We start from the raw sequence: 19,847 nt of genomic DNA on the forward strand, positions 1-19,847 counted from the left end.
GCCAAGCCCGTTCCTGTACCAGCTGCCTCAGATGGTGCAGGGCCCCCGGAGATCCCTTATTTCCCCCTACTTCCTCCCCCGACGCCATTATACATGCAGGGAACTTAACCCCAGTCTCCCAAACCCAACATGGGCCTTGGATCTGATGTCTCTGGTCCCCTCCCCACATCCGTGCAGGACCCTGCCACATTCTAGCAATTCCACCTGTTGACTCTGTAGTGTGTCCCGAGCTACCCCCGTCCTCCATCCCCAGAACCCTGCTCCGGTTCTGGCCTGGATCCTGTTGCTCTGACAACGTAACATGGCACGACTGGGTCTCCCTTCTCCCCCTAACTGCCTCCTTGGCATCTCCTCCCCTCCACAGCAGCAGAGTGATGTGTTTGTCCTGGACACAAATGGGACCTTGCTGGCTCCTCACTGCCTGCTCAACTCCTGTTGGACACTGTCAAGGAATAGGAAGGAACAAGATGTGGGGGTTCGAGGTTTGAGAAGCAGTTCTGGATCTTTCCATGGACCCCTGAGTCACTTTCCTCACCTTTAAAAATCAGGGTAATAATAATGTGCTGATCTTGCAGGATGTGGTGCTGTCATTGTTCTGTTTTCGAGAATCAAGTAAGAAAGCACTCAATTGTGCAACACAATGCCAACGTCTGTAAGTATTATGAAAGAATCGCTCCCTTCTGCTTACAAAACAAAATCCAAACTCACCTTGAGCCTGAGTGTGGCCCTCAGGGTCCTCTACAGTGGGGTTTCAGGCTCCCCTTTCCCCAGGACTGCTCCCTCCAAGTCCCCGCTGCCAGCATAACTGGATAACTTTTGGCTTTAGCACTCGCTGATGCCACCTTATCTCCCCTCCTTTGCTCATGCTGTGCCCTCTGAGTCAAATCCTCTTCTTTCCTAACTGTACACATCCAGATGGGAATCCTTCTCCGAGGGCCAGCTCCAATGCCACCTCCTCCATGAAGCCCTCCAGGATATGACCTCAATTCCTGCGATTTTCCTTCTTGGAGGGAACCTCTCATCCTGTCTTGTATGGAAGCTAGTTATCTGTGCGTCTGTGCACTGAGCAAGCCTTCAACAAATCATGGCTGATTTACGCTGAGTGATTTGTGGGGACCTGTGTCCCAAGGAGGAGACTCCTAATCAACGCTATAGTGGTTACTTGCAGTTGATGCACATTTATCATTTTATCACCATCAATGAAACCTTGACAGTTCTACAAACCTTCACAGCCAATTCCTCATAAAGGCAATGAACTAAAAATTCCCAGCTCTGGAGACTCTGGTGGCTCTGGTGTCTATGTCCTTTTTTTTTTTTTTTTAAACCTGTGGTTTAATTTCCTCATTCAAAGAGGTATTTGGCTTGGGGCAGGGCATTGGCCCTTTGGGTCAGGTGATCTAAGAGGAGTGGCACCTGGTCTCATGTACCTACTTAGGGCTCTCTCTGAGCGGCCCTTAGGACCAGCTGGGGAGACCACCCATGGGGGCGCAGGCCATGCTCTGACCCCCAGACTGCTTCTTCCATTCCCGGGAGAACGCTGTTCCTGGGCCACCCTCCCCCCCTGGATGCTCTGCACCCTGCAAGGTACACCGGCTGCCAGTGGTGGCGTACAGGAGGGCAGCCAAGTTCAAGAGGAGGACAGGAAGATGTCTGGAGAGATGGGGAGAGCCTTCCAGGCTGGAATCCCCACCCCACAGTTACCCCAGGAGTCTCCGAGGTATCCCCTGCCATCGGGGTTGGGGGGGGAAGGCTGGCCCGAGTCACACATGTTGGGGTCCAGGGTAACAATCTGAGCCAGGGCACAAGGAGCCAGCCAACTGCTTTGGAAGCAGCAGGAAGCAGGCAAAGATTTCAAGACTCAAGTTCAAGGTTCTCCCTGTGACACTCGCTGGCAAGTTACTTCCCACGTTGGGCCTTGGTTCCCACATCAGAAACTGAGATGGTGACACTGGCCCCCTCACAGGGATGTTGGCTAAGAGGCCAAGGGGGAGGAGGGGGGCACTGGTCTGTGTGGGGGGATGGCCAGGGCTGAGATGGGGAGGGCCACCGTGCGTGTCCCGCTGGGCCTGGAGAAGGGCAGCTGCTGCAGCTGGAAGTGTTCACCACCCCCCAGGCTGGGGTGTGCAGGATGGGGCTGCCCAAATCATAACCACTGGCCCTGCCTTGCCTACCGTCCCCAGGACATCCCAGAGGCTGCTGAGTGGCGCTTAGTCCCCTCGGACTCTCTCGGTGGGCCAACCCCACGGTGGGCCATCTGGACCCCTGGGAGGCCCAGTGGGGGCAGGAACCACCAGGCGGGCAGCAGATCGGGGCACGGAGGAAGGGACTGGACACCACGTTGGCATGCACCCCTCTGCCCTCAGTAGATTTTTGTGGAATGAGTGGGGCTCTCGGAATGAGCTGCCCACCACTGACTGGGGTGCCGTGTGGGGTAGGAGTGCCTCCTCCTACAGCAGAGGAGATTGAGTGGCCGCTCAGGGGGAGGGGTCCTGGCGCAGGGTCGGTAGCCTCGCAGATAAGGAGTCTGAGTTTCTGAAAGGGGGAGCTACTTGTGTTAAGAAAACAGCTTGCTTTCAGAAAGGGGAGCCAGAAAAGACAGTATTGGGGTGCTACGGTTTTTGTATTTATGTCGTCGTGACACACGACACCCCCTCCAGTCACCACCATGAGTCATTCTCTCCTCCGGGGCCCTGAGGCCTCCTCTGTGGGGGAGGCGAGTGTTTCTGAGATTGCAGCACTAAAGCCCTGTTCTCCTGTGCTCACTTACTCTGGAGCCTGAGTAAGGAGTTGCTTGATCTCTCTGGGCCTCGGTTTCCCCAGGGACGTGGGAGAGGACCTGGAAGTGTTCTGGGGTGGTGGGGGCTGGAGGGGAGGAAGGTGAGACCTGCGGAGCTGTCGACAGACGGGTCAGGTTTTCAGGGACGCTCTGTGGGAAGGTGTGTGCACGCTTGTGTGTGTGTGCAAGCGTGCACACTAGCCTGCACCTTGGCATGGAGCAGGGCCCGGCCCGGGGAAGGAAGGACCACAGATGGGGGAGGGGAAGATCTACACAGATCCGAGGTTGGGCAGGTCCAGGGGTGGGGGAGAGGTGCTGTAGGGGTGTGACGTGGGGACGTGGTAGCCCGGACCCCCAACAGAGGGAGAGCTGCTAACCCGGGCTGGGGCACACCTGCCCCTCAGGCCGCACACCAGGCGGCCCACACGCAGCGGGTCTTCAGGCTTGGCTCTGAACCCCGGCCACGCTTGGGCCCTCACCCTGCTCCCCTTGTTCCGCAGCGCACTTGCCCTCCAGGCCCCCACCTCCCGCTCTCGTGTCCTGGGCCCCGCTCGCCCTGCACACCGGGCTTGGCACTGTGTTCCTGTCAGCGGCCTCGGCTCCCCCCCCCCCCCCGGAGCGGCTCCCCACAGAGGAGCAGCCAGGCTCCCCTCTGTGTACACAGCCTTGGGCCTCCTGAGGCGTTTGAGCCCAGCCCTGGGATCCTCTCCTTCTAGAAACGGCTTCTCTGCATCCTCTCGGGTGCGTGAGGGGTGTTACGAGTTGATTTGTGACCCCCACGCTGACTCATTCATGCAAGGCCTGACCCCCAGGACCTTGGAATGCGGCTGTGTTTGGAGACAGGGCCTGCAAAGAGGTGATTAGAGTAAAACGAGGTCCCTAGGGTGGGCCCCAATCCAATACGACTGGTGTCCTTGCAAGTAGAGGGGATCAACACTCGGACGCGCAGCGGGAAGGCCATGGGAAGACGCAGGGAGAAGGCGGCCATCTGCAGGGCAAGGAGAGAGGCCCAGAGCAACCCGGCCCGCTGACCCTCTCGCCTCGGACTTCCAGCCTCAGTGCTTCTAGCACTGAGAAGCAAGTGTCTCTTGTTTTAGCCCTCCAGCCTGTGGTGCTTTGGGAGGGCCGCCCAAGCAGACTCACGCAGGGGGTTGGCTATGTGTGCCCCCTCGCAGCCTCAGTTTCCCCAATGAGAGGAGACACCGTACCAGGGGAAAAAGATGGGCTGGGGTCGCGCGGGTCTTGCACACAGGGATAATGATGGTGGCCGAGGCACTCCCGGCCCCTTCCTGACACCATACCTCGCACGGGACCCTTCCCAGCTGATCCGAGCAAGTTCCTTCCCACAACCCCGGAAGGCACACCCAGCTCTTTACATGGTGGTAACCGAGAATGGGGTGTCTGTGCACTCCACAGGGTGGGAGGATGCACTCCCGTCCTCCTGGAATCCACCCCCCACGACCGCCCTGGGCCTGAATCTGCCCAGCCCCTTGGGGAGCACCAACCCAGGGCCGCTCCGGGGTTATGCTCAGCTGAGAGGCGGCAGCCTTCGTTCTCTCTTGTTCCAGAAAGAGATGGTGGCGTGAATAGAGGCTTCACTGGCCCTGTGTACAAGGGCATTGGACTGGACCCACGAGCACCCAAGAGAAGAAGACAGGAGATGGGGTGTGGGGTCCCCTCATCCTTCCATGCCTGGTCCTGGCACTGCCTCCCCCCACAGCCACCTGGGTGGTACTTTGCTACTCCTTGGCTCTGTCCAGCCCCGGCCCCGACTGACCTGGAGCGTGGCCCTGGTGTGAGTGTGACCTGCAAATGACCATCTAACTGTTTCCTCCGTCACTTCTGTGAATGCCCCCTGCAGGCAGGATGCCGGCCCACGCACCCCTTCCCCTGTGCAGAGACCTCTCAGGCCACCCCCAACACCAGAAGGCACCTACTTACTTACGCTTTTGCCTTTCCAGCTGGACTGGGATATGGGCAGACACTGGGTTCACGAATCTCCCTTCTACCCTCTTATAAGGCCTGGGGCACCTGTGCAGGGCAGAGGCCCTCCCTTCTCGTCTCAGGCCGGCTGTTGGTGTCTGGGAGCACAGCAGGGACCTCTGGCCACCCCCACAAAACCTTCCCACTTTCTCTCCAGGCACACAGGCCAGCCCCCGCACCCGCCCCCCAAACCAATTGAAAATATAAATTAATCTACATGGAGGCTAGAGCCAGGCAGCCTGGGAATGGGGGTGCCTCTGGCCATCTCCCTGCTTCTAATCAAGATCAGATACCTCCTGCTTCTACCTCTAATTGTCCCCAAATTAAAACTAATCGCTGGCAAATCAGAAAAAAAAAGATTGTCATTAGCTTTGGTGAGTTTGAGGCTGAGGGACACGGCAGGGTGTGCTAGTAGGTAGGGCCTGAGGGCGCTGGGCTGTGCTGGGAGCGGGCTTGGTTACTCCTGTGTGTGTGTGTGTGTGTGTGTGTGTGTGTGCGTGTGCGCGCGCGCACGCGCACGAGCAAGGGCCACACCAGATGTCAGTGTCGGGGGACCCTTCAGCTGAACTTGCCTGAATGTAAGATTCAGCAGGAGCAAACAAAACAAGAGCAAACTGACTCTAGGGCTGGACCCAGGCTTAACACAATCCGAATTGCCAGAGGAGAGACCTGACCGTCTGTATGTTTATCAAGCATCCCAGGCCTTGTTATCACAGGCTTTGGAAAACAACAGTGCTAAGCAGGAAGGGTTGGGAGACACTGAAGACTGTGACTTGTATGGCATAATTTGGTGCTGCTGACAGTGGATGATGAAGGACCCAGAGTCTAGAACAGTGCCTGGCATATACAAGCGCCAACTCTATGAATGGATGAAGGAATGAATGAGAGGCCTCAAGAGACATGGTTGCTGCAGGTGGCAAGGATCCTGGGGTCCATTTGTCCACTGTCAAGAGGTCAGGAATGGCCTTTGTGCAGTGACCCCCACCCCCCACCCCCAGCTCAAACCTCTAGGCCCACAGCAGGGGTGGGACTTCGGGGAAAACATCTCTGGCCCAGGAGAGCTTCAGGGAAGGAAGCTCCCCCTTGAGGGTGCCTAGAAGAGGGCTCTGGCCAGGAGGAGAGGTGCCTGGATTCCAGTCCTGCTCTTCCTTGGCTAATGGGTTAGATCTCACCAGGGCAAGCATGCCATTTCTGAGGCCCCATTTCCCCATCAGCAAAACGGGGAATCATCAACCAATATACCAGGTACACGGAGCCTGGTGCCAAAGTTGGAAAAACCTGTCTTGAGGGAGGTTTTTTGTTTTTGTGTTTTAAATTAGTGATATCAGTATTAGCAACGGTTTTAAGGAATGGGACATCCGCACACCCTACTTACTGTCAGAGGGTACACTAGACAATTTTCCAGACAGCACTTTCAAAATATGCTTTAAAGGCCTTGACACTGTTCATGCTCCTTGTCCCAGGGACTCCCCTTTGGGAATCCGTGCGTAGACATCAGTTCAAAGATTTATGTAAAAAGATATTCACTGTGATGTTACATTTATTAGTAAAAAATTAGAAACACCTAAATGACCAAAAGCAGGGTATGGTTAAGTAAAAGCAAATGCTTAAGAATGGATGTGTGCAGCCATTATAGGTCTAGTTTTCAAAAAAAATCATTGACTCCAATGGGAAAATGCTCACAAAATAGTTTGAACTAAACAAAGAAGGGTGTAAAACTGGCTAAACGGTGTGATACCAATTTTACATAAAAAGATGTAGACACTGGGAGGAAAGACATCAAAATGCTAATGGTGGTTATATCTGGGGGGGTGGGGATTATGGATGATTGTTATTTTTTACTTTGGGCTTTGATGTATTTTGCAGTTGTCTGCAATGAACGTGTATTGCTTGTAAAATTAGAAAGGAAACAATAAATGTCATTAAAAATGAAGGAAAGTGTTTGAAGTTATTCCAAGATTTTTTTTTTTAAAGCAAATTGGGAGAAAAAAAAAAGAAAAGAAAGAAAGAACCTGTGTGGTTGGGGGGGCACACAAACCCCCGCTCAGATCCCAGCTTTGACACTTCCTCGCTGTGTGAATTTAGGTAAGTTACTTAACCTCTCTGGGCCTCAATTTCCACACCTGTAAAATGAGGATCCTAGAACCTATTTCATAATGTTGTCATGATTAAATAAGCAAACTGCTGGTACAGAGTCAGTGCTCGGTGTTCATTCGTTTATTCATTCAACACTTACTGGTTATTTCATTCTGAGGAGAGAAGTGCTGACCTGCTTTTCTCTAGCACTTGATGCATTGTTTAGCTCACAGCAGGTCTTCTGTCAGTGTCTGTTAAGTTAAAAAGGAGAAGTACGGAGATCATAGGTGCGTGGAGCAGAGCGTCCCAGGGAGCTCAAAAGTGGCACAAGGCTGGAAGGAGGACTAATTTTGGGGGGCCCTGAAATACAGCTCCGGCAAATCTGCTGTGTGACCTCAGGCGGTGTCCTCCCTTCTCTGGGCCTCACCGGGGAGAGGCGGATAGTCCCTGCCCTGCCTGCTGCATGGGTGACCTAGGTGTGGACAGGTGCCATGTGTGCAGGGAGTCTGGTGGGTTCCAGACCAAGCCGGGGTCAGCTGGATAAAGGGGAGCTGACAGCTGGGCCCGGTGGGCCCCGAACACTGCCCTCCCCTATCTGCTAGGACAGGGCTTCCACATCCTGGGAAATAGTTTGGGTCTTGCACAAAGATGCTGGGCCCAGGGAGCCAGCAGGGGATTAAACCCAGCCCCAGGCTCTGCTCATCAAGCCCAGCACCTAGTGCAGAAATGCTTCTGTCTTTCTCCGAGTTGACAAAGATGCCGTATAGGCTGGTCTATAGAGGTATGTCCCCACCCAAGGCTGGGGCTGCCCTAAACCGCCTCTGTGAGGAGGAGCCCAGCACAGGCATGGGGGCTTCCCTGAGGTCTGGGGCCTGAGCTGGGCACCCTCCCCCTGAGTCCCACTGTCCCTCCCTCCCCCACTTTGCTATGCCCCTTCCCAAGGCAGCTCTGTCAGGGTGGGGCTGTCTCCCTCTCAACTCCCACACTGAGGCCCCGTGTGCCTGGGAGCCCTGGCTGGGCTGGGAGCACCCGGTGTGTGTAAGGACTAACCGCTCCCGTCGTGGGTCGTGGAGGGCGGGCTGGAAGCAATCGAAGCTTCCAGAAGCCGATAGCCCCCAGGTGGCTCTTGCTCTCTTCCTTGGAGGCTGTAAATGCTGGGGCGGCGGCTTCCCTGTACTGTCACACCCCCTGCGACACCTGGCTGGAAGAAGCTTGGGGAGGGGCCAGTGGGAGGCGCACCCGTCCCCCACTCTGCCTCAATTCCCCGCGGCCTGCTCACTGCAGGCGCACCGGTGATGGGCCACCAGGTCACCTCCTGCGTCTACCCGGGAACTCCCTGTCTCTTAGCTGCAGGGACGGCAGCGTCCCTACCCCAAAACGGAGGGTCAGGAAGGCTCTCCTCAGTTGGGCTCTGCCACTTATCAGCTGTGTAAACTTGGGCGAGCAGCAGCTGAGCATGCCTCTTCCTCAGTTTCCTAAACTGTCCCAGGGGGTGAAAAGGAAACGCACGTGTTGTAAGATGACCCATAAAGCCCTTCAGCCAGGCCTGGCACACAGTCAGCCTTTTTAAATGTCAGCTTTTGTTTGGGAGTTACTGTCCGCGTCACGGAACGGAACCCACACAGCCTCCTGAGTCAGGGCCCAGGGATCCCCCGAAACCCAGCGACCGGCTCCCCTCCTCGCTGTGTCCGAGCCTTCTGCTGCTTTGACTGGGGGTGACCGGCCTGCTGTGAGGTGGCTTCCTTTATCTCCGGCCCCCAGCACAGAGCCATGAACCAATGAATGACCGGGGGGGTGGTGGTCCCGGGAGGTCGTGCCTACTGGTGCACGTGTGCGCGCACACGCGCGCGCGCGCACGCACACGCACACAGGATCCGTACCCGTCTTTCCCTTGCAGGCACCCCGCCCTACCCCTATCCTGAGAGGGCTGTCCCAACCGGGACACTCCTGTTGCTCCCTCAGCCCAAAATCCTTCCCTCCACCAGCTGTGACCCATCATCTTTGAGAATAAGGAAGGAAATCAGAGAGACGCAGGAGGAAGAAGGGAGGGGAGGAGGACCCACTGGTGGAGGAGAGAAAGAACCAAGCTCCGCTAAGGCAGGGGCTAGGAGCTCAGGTAAGTCGGGGGCTTCCCAGGGGCCCAAAGGAGGGCCAGGGCCCCAGGGGTTCAGGCGGCCACCACCCCCAAGGAGCTGCCGCTGGGAGGGCCCTCCTTGCTGGCCCTGACCACCTGGTCCTTCTCCAGGGTACCTGAAGCCCGGAAGGAAAGAGCTGCTCAGTCGGAGACCCCCTGGAGCCAGGGCTCTTGTGTCCTGGCTCCCTGCTGGCCCCAGGGCCACCTTCCTGCCAGCCCCGGAGCCTCGGAGCCAGAAGGAAGCGACTAATGGTTTCCTGGTCCTGAGAGCCTGGCTGGGCCCGCTCCCTCCCTCCCCCTTCAACCTCTGCTCTCTCTGTGGGATGCCATAAGCTACACCGGGGAGGCCAGAGGGTATGGAGTCTCTGGGCCCATGAAGAGAGGGAGGGGGAGAAAGGAAAGTCCAGGAGGGGGCAAGACAGACCTCCTGGGGGAGTCAGGATGGTGACCCTGGGGCTGGAGGAACCTGAGCGCAGAGGCAGCGTTCCTGGGCTGGGTGAGTCCAGGAGAGGAGGGGTTATCAGCTTCAGAGACAGAAGCTCGGTCCCTTCCAGAATGCGCAGTGGCCCTGGCCCCCGTCCGAGTGCCTGCTCTGGGGGCCTGCCCTTCGGAGCTGTGAGTGTGTGTCTGTCAGTCTGTCTGCATCTGTGAACTCAGGACGGGGACCAGAGGCTCAGACAGGCTGGTGAAGACAAGGAGGCTTTGTATTTCCAGGAAAGCATCCCTCACCCCCGGGGAACAGCTCTTTTATTGATTTCTGAAGATCCGGAGGGGACGCCATCCTCACCTCTGCCCCCTGCCACAACTCAGGGCGAGGGCAAACCTCAGTCTGCCCAGCTGTAATGGGCCTGATGAGAGGTCCCCTTTGTGGGAGAAAGGGCTGGGAGGGGGGCTCCGGGGTGGAGGAAGAGGGGTGGGGGGATCACATGTGGTCAGGTCTGGAGATTCCTAGTGGCCGTGGGGCTCAGAACAAAAGGCAACTGCTGAAGTAGCCCCTGGTACGCGGCTGCCCTGTCCACCTCGGGCCGTGTGAGATGGAGGAGCTCCCCACCTACACCACCCAGAACCCCAACTCGCTCCAAACACCCCTGTTTCTGGGATTTCAGGAAGACCACAGGTGCATGGGGGAATAGGGCAATGGAGTCCCACTGCTGTGCTCATGGGAGGGGGCTTTTGCCGACAGAGCCCTGCTCTGCCAGTCCGGTCCTCGGGCCTCGAGCAGGGAGGGGAGGGCCGCTAGAAGCAGGGTGCCCTCCAGGGAAGCAGGCCTGAGGGAGGCGGCCCCCCACGAGGTCACACCCTACACTAGAACTGCCCCTGCCCAGGGCCTGGAAACCCACGCTTGACCTCCTTGGCTGGCCAATCTGCCCAGACCTCTGGTTCTGGCTCCCAGGAGGGCTGGGGAGGGGGGACAGCGGAAATGAGGCAAGGGTGAGGAAGCCCTGGCGGGGGGGGGGGGGGCAGTGGTTGGGAAAAGGAGAGAGAGAGCTAGAGTCAGGAGAAAAGAGGGGAGGTAGAGGAAGAAACCAGGAGAGGGAGAAGGGGCGGGGGAGGGAGGCACACCTCAGCCTGGCGGGTGCTGGGGGGGGGGGTGGAATGGAAGGATGGGGCAGGGGGGTGGGCAGGGGGCAGGGGTGGGGTACACGGGGCCGCCCGGCCTGGGAGCTGCAGCAGGAGCTGCGGGGGAGGGGCTGCTCTCTGAGTTACACTAAATGACTAATGTGCATTATCCTAATTATAGCGGAGCAAGCTGAGCCTTCCCACTGGCGCAACCGCCCGCATCTCCTAATAAACAATTAGCCGCAAACAACAGAAAAAGAAAGTGTGTGTGTGTGTGTGTGTGTGTGTGTGTGTGTGTGTGTGTGTGTGTGTGTGTGTGTGTCCAGCACGTGTCTCCCTGCCCTGGGTGGGGGGGAGTTTGGAGCTGGGCCTTGGGAGGGGGGAGGCTCAGGGACAGCTGGGGAACTTCATCACCCCCGCAGCCCACTCCATCCCAGTCTGGGGGTCACGGCTGCAGAGCACAGAAGGGCCACAAAGGGCAGGGCAAGCTCCTGGGGGGCCCCGGCCCATCCTTAGAGGCTGCCTATGGAGTGCAAGCACGGGGCTAAGTGTGTCACTCATGTCCCCACAATAAATCCAGGAAATAATAGCTCTCTTTCTGCCAATGAAGGAACCACAGCTCAGAGAGGCTCAGAGGCTTGCCCCAGGCCCCCATCAGGCCTCCTGATTTCCCTGGCCCCGGCCTCACTTCCTGGGAGCACTGGGACCTGGAAGTTGAGGACCCGGCGTATGGACTGACTGAGCTGTGTTTCCAGAGCCGCTCTGGTGGCGGGTGCTATTATGAACGCAGGACTTGCGGCTCATCCGCAGCGCATGTGTACGAGAACCATTTCTGATGTTCTGACAACAGTCCCGAGAGGTAGACTTTCCTCTGATCCCGTTTTCAGGGACGCCTAGTGACAGGAAGGTAATCTGTTCACAGGCCCAGAGATTTCATGGCAGAACAGGGGTCAGAAGTCAGACTCCAGGGTGGGGCGTCTGTTGGGGCAGCATGGCTGGGCCCTGGGAGCCAAAGTCCAGAGTTTCCAACTGGGGAGGAGAGAGCCACCCACAGAGGGGCAGAGCACATTCCAAGCCAGTCTGGGCATCCGGACCTGGAGGAGGAGCCCAAGATGGTCCTAAGGCTGAGCCTTGGCTGGGTTTCCCCGACTCAGTTACAGACTGTCTAGGGCCTTCCCTAGGGAGCCTTCGGTGGCCCCCAACTTGGGGCCTTGGGAACTGGGAGGTTGGGGAGGGAGGCCCCTTCTTGAGCTGGCCCCTGGGCTGGAATATATGTGTGTACTGGATGTGGGGCAAATTTGGGGACCAGGGCATTTGCCACCTGCAAGGAGTGACTTGGGCCTCAGTTTACCACCTGCAGATGAGTAGTCTGGCCCATCTGTCTTGGTTTGCTTGGTGTCATGGGTTTCATACGGACAGTCCCTCAGTCCTGGGCAAACTGACAGAGCTGGTCACCTTAAGAACTCCTTCTAACCCTCTAACCTTCTAACCATCTAACCATCCCTTCCTGCTCTGCCCCATAGGGTGCTGATAGGGCCGAGACAGAAGAACAACAAAGTGTGCAGGGTGACTGCGGGGCCTGGGCCAGTTTCCCATGGGTGGGTGGGGTGGAAGGTGGGAGCCTTGGGTGACCGGATCTGCCTGCCAGTTGGGGGGAGATCAAGCCACTTAATCTTTGGGCCTCAAATCCCTCACCCACGAAATGGGGCCAACAAAACCCACCTATATACGGGTGTGGTGAAGAGTAGATATGGGAATCCATACTGAGTGTTCTCACGGACCCCAGCTCTCAGGTGCCCCCCATCACCCCTGTGGAGCCCTCCTGATCTGCTCTGCCCCACCCTAACTGCCCCTCAAAGCCTAGGCCCTCTTGTACCTGGTTTCTCTTGGCGCCACACTGACTGACTGATGGGCAGTCATCTAGCTGAGGCTCCATGGGCATTTCTAATCCAGGGCAAGTCGGGGGTCTTCAAGACTCTCTGATTGGAACCACCCACTTTACAGGTGAGAAGACTGAGGTTCAGAGAAGACAAAAACCCTGCCCCAGGTCTCAGGGCTCCCGCCTCCCCCAGGGACCACGCAGCCTCATTGCAGCCCATTCCTCCTCCTTCTGGGTGGGATGCTTTCTATCTTGCTCCCCGGGCCGACATCCCCAGGAGTGTTTCATTCCCACAGTCCCCTGCGTTGTGCGTCTCTACGTGCTCTTGAATCATCTCCCACTCCCCACCTCATACACTTGGGTCTGGGCCACTCCAGCCATGCTCTCTGCCTCTGTGCCTTTGCAATTCTGTTCCCCCTGCCTGCGATGCTGTTCCCCACACACTCTGCTTGGTAGGTGTCGCTTGCCCTTTGACTTCTCCCTAGTGTCACCTCCTCTATGATGCCCTCCTTGACCACCCCCAAGGGAGGGGGCTGGGAGACGAACCCCAAGGCTGGGTTAGGCACTTCTGAGCTGCTTGCCTCCAACATTCTGCGTTTTTCTTTGTATGGCGACTGTCATTTTCCAGGTTTTGCCTTCTCTCAGACCGAAGCCTCGCGGAGGGCAGGGCCTTTCACCTTGAAACCTGACTGCCCAATACAAAAAGAGTACTCAGAGATACTCAACACGTAAATATTTACTCAGCCCCTTCTCTGCTCAAGACCCTGCTGGGAATTGCCAGGGAGACAGAGATAAAGAAGATAGTTTCTGCCTGTAAGGAATTTACCAGCTCACAGGGAGGCCAGACAGGTATATAAATAACCATGCTAAAAGGTAGGAAGTGCTGTGAGGCTCAGGGGGAACCAGATGCCCTGGGGGGAGGAGGAGGGACAGAGTGGCAGGGCGTCCTAGAAGAATGGGAGAAATGGATCAACTAAGGAGTGTGATGGGATCCAGCAGGGTGGGGGGCTTCCAGGCAGAGCGAGCAGGGTGGCAAATGGGGCCAGGGATCAAGGTAGCTCTGGGCTGGGTGGTATGAAACAGGGAGCTGGGGAGGATGGCAGGGTGACAGTGGCGGGGGGTGGGGCAGGGAAGGGGAAGGGCTTTGGGCGCCAGATGGAGGAATCTGGGGATTTTATCCCAGGGGTTTTCTAGCTGTATTCCCTGGAGCCCTGGGGCACTGCAGATGGTCTGAGGCCCTACAAGGCCCAGGGTGGCCCAAGGAGGGGGTTGCTACAGGGGTCCTCAGTGGCTTTTGTAGTCAGGGATTTTCACAGAGGCTTTCACAGGCGTCATAGCTTTTAAGAAGTTCGCCCATCATGCCGAGGGTGATGGGGAGACACTAGGGTTCTGGAGCAGGGCAGTGATGCCATGAGGTGGTGCCTGGCCTTATCTCTCAGCCCCCTCCCATACACCCTGCCCCCAACATAGGCTCAGGACAGCAGGGCAAAAGCAGGGGACCTGGATGAAGCTGCAGCTCTGAGGGGCTGATACATGGCATGAGAAGCAAGCCGCTGCAGTTGTAAAGAATTTCCGGAGCTTATGTTATTGCAACAACCTTTTAGGTGAGCCTGAGCTCCAGGCATCCTCAGGCAAAGGGTCCAGACTCCTGGCAGGCACCTGCCCTGGCCCCCAGCTCACCCAACAGCCCCCCGCTGCTCCCAATGGCCTTTTTCTTCCTCCTCTCCCGCCCCGTCCCTGTCCCCAGTCTACTCGACACCAGCCCTGCCTGCTCTGTCTCTTGAGCCCCTGATGGGAGGGCAGGAGGACTGAGCACAGGGCCTTCCCCATCCACACCTGGAACGTGCTCTCCCCTCGACTCCGTCAGGAAGTCTGCGTGGGCTGCTGTAAACCAAGACTGGTTGAGGGATTCCTATTGCTCATGCGGAAGAGCCCGAGTTGAGGGTGCCTGTGAATCTGAGTCGTAAGAAGAGAGCCGTAAATGCTGAACTATGTCTGCTGTGAGGGCAGGATGGGGACACAGTGGCCCCTGCATCCGTCTTTAGTGTCCTGACCCTCCCGACTCCAAGCACTGAGATGGGGTATTCAATGAGACATTTTGAGCTTCCCTACAACCCTCAGATTCCAGAAGAGGCCACACAAGAGTAGATGACATCTCTTCCGTGCAAAGGCCACCTGCTCCCCGATCTCTGTGGAAGAGATGCGCTCTAAGGCCTCTACGGTCCTAATTCTGCAGGTGGTTCTCCGGGCGCAGCGACTCCGGTCCTCCTTTCCGAGAGGAAGCCACAAGAAGGCAGATAACAAACTCCCACTCTCAAAAGTCCTTTGCTCACTCCAACTTGGGGGCGACTGTGAAGTCCCGCTCTGAAGGTCAAAGTTTGAACTTGCTGAGTGCAGATGTGCTCACCGCTGACTCCATCTCGGGGTGTGGGATTAACAACAATGGCAACAGTGCCGTTCACGGACCCCTTCTGTGTGCCAAGAGCTTTAGGCACTCTTTCTTCCATTCTCCCACGGGGGCACGCGTCCATTATCCCAGGGTTATACAGGAGGACACTACGGCCTAGCCATGTCCAAGTTCATGGCTAATAGATGATGAGTCCGGAATTCAAACCCAGGTCTGACTAGCACCAGAGCATCCCAAGATGTCCTGGGGAAGAGATCTGTCTGTTGCCCCAGGAGGCAGGAAGGTTAGGACACCTCCCAGGAACAACTATGATTCCCTGACCCAAACACCTGTCACCTCGTGCCCCTGTCTGCCTCCCCTGTGGTCGGCGGTCCCTTGGGCGTGAGGACAGACTCTCATCTCATCTCTGTATCCCCAGGCTCCAGTGGACATGTAAGTGTTCCTAAATATTGGACTAAGATTAATGAGTGGAATTTTGGGGCAGGCAGACTTGGAACTAAAAATGAGTTGCTAATTTCTTGGGGTCTGAGCTGCCTAGCAACAGAAGGAACGGCCTTGTGGGGGAAGTGAGCTCCCCATTCCTGGAAGGATCCCGGCCACCTGAGGCTGACGATCTCCCACAGGGGCTTCTGTGCAGGCAGAGGGTTGGCCTGGAGGACCTCCCAACCATGAGATTTTGTGAGGCTACTGTTCTTAGGAACTGCGTCTGCTGTGTAGAGCTGGAGGAAGAGAGGAAGGAGTAAGGGAGAGGAGGAGAGAGGGAAGGGCTGACTGGGAGAGGCAGAGTGGGGAGCTGTCCTTCAGGCAGGGCAGGTACAGCCAGGCAGGGCAGCTGGGAGGGCAGCTGGAGAAATTCAAGCAGTCACGTCTCTGCTCTTTAGGGGAGGTCATGGGGTTGGGGTGGCACACTGCCCCCAACCCCAGGTGGTCCAGTCCCTCCCTCTCTCCAGGGAACACAAGCACAAATGCAGAGTATGAGCCTGGGTCCCATGCCTCCCTGGGCACGGCCTGTCCCGTCCCTGGGCTCCAGTTTCTATGCCTGTGATCTCTGGGGCCCTTTCCGGCTCTGAGCCCAGCTCACTTTCTCCCTGGGTGGCAGACGGAACGGTTGGTCTCGGTTCTTCACTGCCCTGTACCCAGCCATGGCCTTGTGTAGGTGGGGTCGACTTCCCCACCTTCTGATTTGGAGTTTGGTCATGGCACTTGCTTTGGCTAGTGAGATTCTAGCTAATGAAACACACACGGAGGCTTGAAACGTGCTTGCACTGTTGGGTCTTTTCACCACGAGAAGAATATGCCTCAAGTAGCACCTGGTCCAAAGAGGATGCGAGAAACGTGGAGGGACCAGAGCCCAAACAGCAGCTTGGGAGTCCAGGCGGCCAAGCCCAGTGCAGAACAGCCAAACCCCAGATACCCCGGCAGACTCACGAGAAAGAGGCACCCCTCGACACAGAGGCCTGTGTGCGGCCTGATCGTGGCTGGAGCTGACTGATAATCGTCCCTAGCTGCATGGAGTCCTGGTGCTGACAAGGAGCTTTGAAAGGTCGTCTCAGCCCTTCTTCTGCCAGTTGACAAGCCCACAGCTTACCGGAGGCACAGGGCAGTCCCCTATCTGTCTGCAGCCTGGGTGGAACAGCAGGATGGGGTCAGGCTGCCCTGAGGCTAGGGGTGTATTTGGGGGAGGCTGGCACCTCATCCAGGCTGGCTCTGGAGGACAAGGGAAGGGCCTCCATAGGAGCCTGCCTGGAAGGGGCAACCCCTCCTGTCCCATGTGACCATTGAGCTGGGGCTGCCGAGCTCACCTGACCCCCTTATTCTAAAAAGAGATACCTTCGCTGGGCCCAGCGGTGAAGAGCCATGTAGTTCTGGCGCTGGGCTGAACCTCACTCATCATATGGTTCATGCTCAGAGGGCCCCAATTGCCCGTGTGACAGTCAGGAAAGAGGGACCTGAGTCTGCTCACTTAGGACTTCGTGGCTGATTACATACAGAAATGCAAGCAGCTCGTCAGGCAGCGAGGACAGGCACATCCCTCTCAGCGCTGCCCATGCACGCACGACCCCTTCAGCCTCGCCCCACTTTTCTGGGCAGTTCTGGGCAGCGGGGTTGCCAACAGTGGGGGTCTGCAGCTCAAGTTTGGAAGAAACCTGGCTTTGAATCCCAGCCCCGCTTTTCTCCAGCTGTGTGACCTCAAGCAAGCTGCTCAACCTCGCTGAGCCTCAGCCACCTGTCCGTTAAAGGGCTGACAATAGTAATGGATGCTTCACGGGGCTGCCGTGAAGATGGGAGGGTACGATGCCGGCTCTGTGCGCGCCCGGCAGATACGTGCTCAGTAATAAATGCTAGCAATTGCTATTAATAATAAATCACTCTCGTCAGACTTAGGACTTTATCTTCCCGAAAATGCATTTGTTCCTTTATTCAGTCCTTCAAAGGCTTTCCGCGTGCCAGGTGGGGGAGAGAGAGGTCACCATTGGACTCTGAGGGGGACAGACCCACAGGTAGCTAACTTGGCTGCTAAGGGTATATAGGGCAGGGAATCACGGGGTCTGCCTGGGAGGCTCAGCAGGCCCCTCCGCTGGGGCGCGTGAGCAGGATTTTGCCCGGAAGAGCCTTGGCTGGGTGGGTGAGCACGGTGACATGGGGCACTTGGGATGTGGTGAGTTCAGGCACCAACAGCCATCTGGGTGGGGGGAGCACCCCGAGAGCATGTGTTTAGCAGGAGAGGGCAGAGGGCAGAGCGGTGGGTAAAGGCACAGGAGAATGGGCGAGGCCAGATCAGGGCTCCGGATGCCACCGTGAGGAGCTTGGAGGATTCCATCCTATACCTGGGCAACGGGAGAAGGAGGCTGGTAAAGGCAGGAGCGCGGTGGTGACATGGGCAGATTTTCATGTTGAAAACAGACCCCCTGGACACAGGATGCAGTTGTGGTGGCCCGGGGGAGAGACGTGGGACCCGAGTGGGGTGGTGACAGTGAGGAAGCAGAGGACCCTTCCTGAGAAGCCACTGTGAAGCCCAGACTCATGGGCCCATCTGTCGGAGCCTGGCCCCAGCTTCACAGCCCAGCTGCTGTGTGGCCTTGGGCAAATTACCACCCTCTCTGGGCCTGCTTCCTTGTCGGCAAAGTGGAGACAGTACTGGTACCCACCAGAGTTGTTGGGAGGATTCAATGGGTTAATATGTGCAAACCCCTTAGAAAAAAATGCCAGGTCATGAGTAAGCACCAGCAGGTGGCAACTGTCTCTCTGTCACTTTATAGCAGCATTGCCAACCAGACCCCAGGCCGGGTGAGGGAGGAAGGAGGCAGGAGAGGGAGAGGTCTAGATGGTGGGCACTTTGCCCATTTTGGCCTCCGGGTGGAAGGAGGGCAGCTCCACTGAGGGAGGCAAGGCTCAGGGGGGTGACCGGGCCCGGTGGGTGACCGGAGTGAGGAAGCCGTGCCATATCCCGAGCAGACGTGGCTGGGTGGCTGGGTCTGGCGCCCAGGGCTCCGAGCATGGCTGAGACGGCCGAGGGGGAGGACGGCCCCCCAGGCATACGGCTGAGAAGGCAGGGTTGGGGGGGGGCGGTGCATGGGGACGTCCAGGGGAGAGAGCTGGCCAGAAGAGCACAAGGCCACAGATCACACCCAGGGAAGGAATGGCCCCTGCGGGCTCCCTCCAAGGTCGGGGCCAAAGTCCACTCAGCATCACCACCCACCTCGCCCTGTGTCCCCCATCCAACGGATGCCTATGCAGGAGCAGGCACGGCACACACCCTCCCTGCCCATGGCACCTCCCACAGCGTGGCAGTTTAGTTAATATGACCAGGAAGGCACCACTTGGCTAAGCCTGGGAGTCCTCAGCTGGCTTCCATGGAGCACATGTGCATGGTGTGCTGGCCACTGAGCCGTCTCCTCCTTTGTGACCTCTCTGGGCCTCGGTCTCTCTCCCAGGAGTGATAGCAAGGGGCTAAGCTGGCCCCTCCCCGGGCCCCTTCCAGCCCTGACAACCTCTGCCCCAAGGCCACAGGTGGTCTGTGGGTCTGTCACTCCAGCTGCCTGCCCTGGGGGCCCCCGAGACCCACAGACTGGACAATCTGAGGTCCCTCACATCCGAGAGGCCACCCTGGCTTATCATCGAAGGGAGTGTCCCAGGAGAGGACACCTGGGAGGTGAGGGTCTCCTGCATTCGTCACTGTCCTGCACCCTGACCCTCACCCACCCTACTTCCTGTCAGCCAAGATGCAGCCCCAAAGAGCACTTCACGGAAGAGCTTAGCACCAAGAAACTACCTCTGGGCCCCGCAGAGGCCAGCTGGTCTACCTCCATCCTTGGTAAGCCAGGCCTAGGCTAGGGGACAGGTCTCACAGGAAGACCTCCTCCGGAGGCCATGTCCCCACGTGGCCTTGCACAGCTGCCTCTGGTGGTCTGCACCAGCACTTCTGGGGACGTGTCCCGAGAGGTGATTCTCTTCTCTCTGCAGATGGTTCACTTACTTCAGCCCACTTGGACCTGCTTCCCCATCTTCTGCCCTTGGCATAAGTGATTCTGGTCATGAGGTGGGTGAAGAAAGCCATGTGGTAGGGTCTCCAAGGGAAGCTCAACTCATTCCATGGTGGACACTGACCCTGTGTGTGGCCTGCTTCCAGATTCTCTTCTCCTGCCCACCTCCCCCAGAAACCAGTGCCCTGGGCGATGCCCTCCCTCTGCCCTGAGTGTTAGGCCCAGATTGAGTCCAGGGGGAGGAAATCTGAGCCGTAGTGGCTTTCAGGAGATATGTGAAGGCATGGAAGAGAGAAGGGCTCCTTCCCCTCCACCCCCCCACCCCTTCTAGGATGACTTGTCAAATATTTGTGAGAGCTGTAGGGCCCTAGCCCAACTTCCTCTCCAGGTCCGGAGTTGGGTAAACTGAGGCCCAGAGGAGTGAAGGGGCCTGTCTCAGCTCCCACAACTCATGGTAGATGGAGCTACGTGTTGGTCTAGGGACCTGGCCTCCGACCCTGTGCTCGCCTCAAGTGCTGCTACCCCCACTCCTCTTGTGGGCGAGGCCA

General features: G+C 57.6%; 1 protein-coding gene across 1 annotated transcript in view; it reads right to left on the bottom strand.

Moving 5' to 3' along the window:
• TMEM132E (transmembrane protein 132E) overlaps positions 1–19,847 on the bottom strand; it is a 51,915-nt gene that overhangs the window by 12,294 nt on the left and 19,774 nt on the right. The window contains exon 3 of the mRNA XM_028109205.2: positions 3,680–3,764. Within this exon, the coding sequence (XP_027965006.2) occupies positions 3,680–3,764 (85 nt within the window). The remainder of the gene's footprint in view (positions 1–3,679; positions 3,765–19,847) is intronic.

Source organism: Eumetopias jubatus, unplaced genomic scaffold (assembly GCF_037043125.1).
Source record: "Eumetopias jubatus isolate StellerSeaLion01/CBP00866 unplaced genomic scaffold, mEumJub1_p1.0 scaffold_10, whole genome shotgun sequence".
Lineage (NCBI taxonomy): Eukaryota > Metazoa > Chordata > Mammalia > Carnivora > Otariidae > Eumetopias > Eumetopias jubatus.